General features: G+C 36.4%; 1 protein-coding gene across 1 annotated transcript; it reads left to right on the forward strand.

Moving 5' to 3' along the window:
- The first annotated feature begins 1,218 nt into the window (after positions 1-1,218).
- LOC117625374 ((-)-alpha-pinene synthase-like) lies at positions 1,219-5,613 on the forward strand. The gene is made up of 8 exons (XM_034356940.1): positions 1,219-1,241; positions 3,289-3,331; positions 3,429-3,708; positions 3,800-4,175; positions 4,252-4,470; positions 4,577-4,715; positions 4,807-5,055; positions 5,317-5,613. The coding sequence occupies exons 1-8, from the start codon at positions 1,219-1,221 to the stop codon at positions 5,611-5,613; spliced, it is 1,626 nt and encodes a 541-aa protein (XP_034212831.1).
- The last annotated feature ends 555 nt before the right edge of the window (positions 5,614-6,168 follow it).

Here is a 6,168-nt window from a genome sequence, read left to right on the forward strand (position 1 = left end):
GGGGGGAAGTTTGGAAAAAGGTGGGGGTCTAAACCAATGAAAATGTTTAAGTGGGTTGAGTGGCTCCTATTTTTGGGGGAGTTGGTTATTCAATTTTTAATATAAATATTCTGCATTAAAGAGAAATAAAAAAGGAAAAAAAAGAAAAAGGAGGACAGAAAAGAAGGAGAAGACGACAGAAGAAGAAAATTGTTGCAGAAGGAAAATTGCAGGAGCACAAATACCAGAGGAGACATTTTCACAGGTATATAGATCCTGTCAGTTAATTCTTGTTGGGTGGCAACCCTAAAATCATTCTCTTGGATGATAAATCCATAATGGGTGGCAACCCTTAAATCATGAACAACAAATCCATGAGAGGATTTCTGTTTAACAAAGCTCTGCCGAGCAAAAGAAAATCCTTTGAAATGGATACAAAATATTGGATACAAAATCCATCATGGCTGTGTAACCCTCAATCAAATACCCTAAATGGTATATCCATTTTTGGGCATAAAACTCATTCAGTGGGTTCTCAAGAGCACAAATCCAATTTGGGTACAAAACCCACAAACAAAATCACCGAGGGTTTAATCTCACAGCAAAACAAAAATAAACTGTGCTTGAAAAGGAAGACAACCATGTTGGCTGTGGCTCGGCCTGATGCTGCAGATAGCAGCAGCAAATAACAAAGAAGAAGGAAGACTCCTGTCAAAAGAGAAAAGGGGAAAAAGCTTCAGGGGTACTGTTGGCCACAACAAACAAAACTTAAAACTAGTTGGGCTTGTGAAGGAAATTTAAAAAAAAAAAAAGGGAGTGGCCACGTTTTTGTTGGCAGTTCCATATGGCAGCCTTTAAAAAAAAAAAAAAGGAAGGAAGGTGGCTGTACGCCACTTCGCTGGGTTAAAAGGAGCAGAGCTTGGGAAGGGCCATTGGGGCAGCCCATGCATGGAATGCCCATCAAACAATCAAAATACAGATCATGATGGATGATAATAAAAAAAAAGAGGTTTGCTATAGTCATAAAAAAGGGGAGAAAAGTCAAAGCAGAAAAAAAGAAGAAGGTGGCGTCAGCCACCTTGTTGGAGTGGGAAGGAAAGAAAAACAAAGAAAAAAAGACTTGGTGTTGCAGAGAAAGAGAAGAAGAAAAGTCAACAAGTAAAAAAGAAAGGAAAAGGGAGGCGTACCTTGTGGAGGTTTCCTTGTGAAAAAGTCTGACAGTGAGGCAGTAAATGGTTAATGGCTTCTGAGTTTGAGCCAGAGTCAGTCTGGCACTCTAAATAGAGCAGAAGTGTCTTGGCAGTAGCGTAACTCTCCTCCAAGTCAAAAATCAGAAGTCCTTTACAGTCTCTATCTCTGAAGTCCTAGTTCAATTGTGATTGGTTTTTTTTTTGATAAACCAAATGAGCACAAACCAACAGATAAAAAATATATATGTGCTAAAGGGCTCATAGTCAAATTACTAGGTTATATACCCTTTAATTCTTAAAGGCCCAATATATTTAGTGGGTGGCCAAATAATTACCCATTAAATTTATAGAGGCCTAGATTTCTAATTTCCTATCATATGGTTAATGGATTAATTCAACAATCCTCATAGCCATATTTGGGTCCAATTGCAAATCTTGTCAATTTTAGAAAAATAGTGGGTGAATCAAAATTGCTTATTGTTTTTCTTAGACATTGACAAAAAAATAAAAATGGTACAAAACCATCCAAATTTTTCACATGGGTCATCTACCCATGAAAATTCCAATGAGATTAAATTCAAATATCTCAAACACAAATTCTCAATTAATGGGCCACACTTACCCATTAATTTCAAAATTTCCCCATAGGTCATATACCTATGAAAATCCCCAAATTATCTCAAAGATACAAATTCTAAATTATTGGGTCACACTTACCCATTAATTTCTGAAAATTGGAACTACGTCGGTTTGATCCCGTCAAGGGTACGTAGGCAGTCTAACATCCCAATAGACGCAACCGCAATCAAATTTAAATATCTGGTTTATTTTAACCAAATTTTGCCAAAAAAACTTTCCCAAACGCAATTGTCAATGTTTAGGAAAAATTAATGGCATAATTAAAATTACTCATTATTTTTCTTGGATATTGACAACAACGAAAGTGGTACAAAACCATCCAATTTTCCATGGGTCATCTACCCATGAAAACTCTAATGAGATTAAGTCCAAGTCTCTCAAACAGAAATTCTCAATTAGTGGGCCACACTTACCCGTTGATTTCCAATTTTCGAACTACGTTGGTTTGATCCCTTTAAAAGGGTACGTAGGCAATCTAGAGATTCAATCTAGATGCAACCATCCCAAACATATTTCCATATCGAATCCCTGGTTTATTCAGCTAAATTCACTCAAACTCCTCAATCAAACCCATTCAAATTCTTCGTTTTGTGATGAGTCATTTATTCATCATGAATCTTTGAACTACGAGTGGCTTGATTCCCACAAAGAATACGTAGGCATCCTGAGGTTGGACTTGGGAGCAGCTGCAAAATCAAACACACACGTTCTGTTTCTTTATGATGGAATCAAAGGGTTTTCCCTTGAAGCAAGGGATTGTAATTAAGAGACTTACGTCTCGAATGGGTCGAACCTAAAATAATAAAACCCCATTATTTAATTAGTGGTGGTGAAATTATATTAGGAAGATCACCATTTTCCTTCAACAATCTCACACCCCCACCCAAATACACAACTGTAATTCTATTTTCTTTTAATTAACAAGTTTTCAATCCCCTTGATCTGCCCTACCCTTCACTCTCTGTTGGTTCGATCCGCTTTCAGCATCTTTCACAACTGGATTGTCCGAAATTCGTGAGATGGACTTTAAGGAACATATATTTCTATTATCAGTTATGATCTCTTGGACTACAGGGGTCCAAGGGATCGGGACAGTTTCTATTATTTATGAAGAGAAATGAAACCTTCTTTTTTGGACCTTCTTCCTTCTCTTTATAACAAGTGTCATTTCATTACACTTAAAACAGTGCCATTAATGCATCACACAATTTAGTTTTTGTTTTCCAAGTTTACCCTTTTAAAATGTATTGGCTTTTATATTTCCTTCAATTTATTCAAATTTTGTTATAACTTCTTTAGCACATTGTTAAAAAAATAAATAATAATAAAAACAGAAAAAAAACGTCATATTTTTAAAAAATACAAATAAAGTTTGTTTCATGACATTGTTATCATCTTTATTTTGTTTTTGACAACACACGCGTTCTCTTTGGAAAAATTAATAATTAAAAAAAACTTCAGTTTTTATTTTCTAACCAAGCATTTGGGGTGATCGGTTTCTCAAATATGATTCCCAAGACATTGTAATCTCATGCAAATTATCATTATATTTCGTGTTAATTTTTCTCAAAAAAATAATTTCACTCGTGTTTTGCTTATTTAATTAATTACTGGCTACAGATGACAAATGCCCGGAACCAACAAGAAGTTAACGACCTGAAAGAAGTAGTGAGGAGGGAAGTATTCACAACTAGTGCAGGTGACTTTTCACATCAGCTCAAGTTGATTGATGCAATCCAGCGCCTTGGCGTGGCATACCATTTTGAAAGTGAAATTGAAGATGCATTGGAGCGTATGCATGCTACATTTCGTGACCATGCCTTTAGTGATGACGGAGATCTATACAACGTTGCTCTTGGTTTCCGGCTACTAAGACAACATGGATATAAGGTTTCATGTGGTAAGTTAATCAACAAATTATAATGTAGTTGAGTGTACTGTGACTGATTTTGGCCAACTAATGCCTGTTCATTTTTATGTCAATCAAGTAGATGTGTTCAAGAAGTTCAAAGACGAAAATGGCAGCTTCAAGGAATGCTTAATTGCCGATGTTCCGGGGATGCTAAGCCTTTATGAAGCCGGGCATCTAGGCGTACGGGGAGAAGAAATACTAGATGAAGCTCTTGCTTTCACCACCACTCACCTTGACTCTGCTGCAAAAGCTCATGTAAGCTACGAACATGCAGAACAAATCACTCAAGCCTTGGAGAGACCTTTGCGAAAAGATCTAGAAAGGGTATGTGCCAGGCGTTACATGTCAATCTACCAAGATGAAGCTTCACACAATGAAGCTTTGTTGAAACTTGCGAAGTTAGACTTCAATCTTGTTCAGTCTTTGCACAAAAAGGAGCTCAGTGAGATTACTAGGTAAGTCTCTCTTTTAATTGTAAATGCCAGCATATATACTCAAGTTACACATACAGCTAATGTTATTGCTTATTAGGTGGTGGAAAGAAGTAGACTTTGAAAAGAAGCTGCCTTTCGCAAGAAGTAGGATCGTGGAGTTGTACTTTTGGGTAGTCGGAGTATACTTTGAACCCCAAAACGTCGAAGCAAGAAAATTTCTTACAAAAGTGATTGCGCTGGTATCAGTGATGGATGATATCTACGACGCATATGCTACGTTTGAAGAACTTGAGATCTTTACTGGAGCAATTGAGAGGTACTACTAAATCATAATTTTCTTTTTAATAATTTAGAGCTGATTTATTGTAATTGCAGAAAGTGCTCCTAAATAAGCCAACTTACAAGGTTTATCAAATTTTCAGGTGGGATATGAGTTGCATAGATGAACTCCCAGACTATATGCAAATATTTTATCGTACCATTTTGACTGTTGTCGATGAAATTGAGGAAGAGATTGCAAAGGATGGAAGATCGTACCGAGTTTATTATGCAAAGGAATCTGTATGTATATAATATATGTACACTTTTGGTCATAATATATTTAAATTATTTTCTTCCACATTATGTAGCTATAACGTTATGTCCCCTCCAGTTGAAAGCTGTAGCCCGAGCTTACTTTGAGGAGGCCAGATGGTTCAATGAAGGATACACCCCAACCATGGATGAGTATCTACCTGCTGCAATAGTTTCTAGTGGTTACCCCATGCTTTCAACTGTATCCTTACTTGGCATGGGAGATATTGTAACAAAGGAGACATTTGAGTGGCTGTTCAATGACGCAAAAATTGTTAGAGCTTCCGCGACCCTTTGTAGGTTCATGGATGATATTGTCACAGGCAAGGTATAAAATATTATTGTCATGCTAGATTAGGTAAGCATGTTTAAAATGCAAAGTTTCACATCGAAAATTTGACAAAATAAAATACTATATATAATAAGTGGTTCCACAATTAATAGTATCATGGTCTTTGGTGATAAAAACCCACACTAGACTTTGTTGGGGTTAAGTTGAGAACAACATCGGTGTTAGCAGTAGTAGTAAGAATGACAATCTGATTTTCTATAGTATTACCGAATTAATATTTTGAATTTCTATACGCAGTTTGAGAAAGAGAGAGGCCATGTTGCCTGTAGTATTGATTGCTACGTGAAGCAATATGGGGTGTCGGAGCAAGAGGCACTTGATGCTTTGAACAAGCAAGTGGTGGATCTGTGGAAGGACATAAACGAGGAGTTTCTCAGACCAACTGCAGCGCCAATGGCTGTTCTAATGAGAGTTCTTAATTTAACAAAAGTGGTAGATCTCCTTTACAAAGGTGACGATGGCTACACGCGTGTTGGTAAAGTGGTGAAGGATAAGATTGCTTCACATTTTATTGATCCAGTGCCAATTATATGAGTATTCTAGATCATAGGAGGACTCTGTGCGGAGAACTATGATGCTTTTTCTAGATCATAGGAGGATTTCTTTGACAATACCTACATAGTGATGGGATGTTGTTTTAAGGGTTTTGCGGTTGAGTTTTAGGTTGGTTTGTTTCGTATAAGTTATTTGACTCTTCTGTTCAGTCAATAGCATGGGTGGTACTCTTTCCTACCCCAGATGTTGTTTATCTGGGAAGGTTTTAACGAGGCTGCCTTTAACATACTAGTTCTTACCATGTAATGTTTCTTTCGGTTGAATGAAATACCATCTTTTTTATTAACCAAAAAAACAAAAACAAAAAAATCACATAGTGGTATGATAGTTACATAGAATAATTTATTCATAATATCATGATTAATAGTTTTTCTGTTACTTTACATAATGTCAACCGCGGTTATATCCACCAAACCCTAGTTAATTTCTAATTAGCCAAGGAAAACAAATATTTCAAAATCTTAGCCCTTTTTATACATAAAGTAGAAGAGCAAAAGTAAGGCTAAAACATATGCAACATATGTGTTTATTGTT

This window comes from Prunus dulcis, chromosome 4 (assembly GCF_902201215.1).
Source record: "Prunus dulcis chromosome 4, ALMONDv2, whole genome shotgun sequence".
Taxonomy (NCBI): Eukaryota; Viridiplantae; Streptophyta; class Magnoliopsida; order Rosales; family Rosaceae; genus Prunus; species Prunus dulcis.

Bases quoted from the DNA above. Each gene is read 5' to 3' on its own strand.
- LOC117625374 (XM_034356940.1), top strand. From the start codon at position 1,219: ATGGCTTCTGAGTTTGAGCCAGA. The intron at 1,242-3,288 runs GTCAGTCTGGCA...TTTCTAACCAAG, and splicing joins GCTTCTGAGTTTGAGCCAGA to CATTTGGGGTGATCGGTTTC. The intron at 3,709-3,799 runs GTAAGTTAATCA...TCAATCAAGTAG, and splicing joins TGGATATAAGGTTTCATGTG to ATGTGTTCAAGAAGTTCAAA.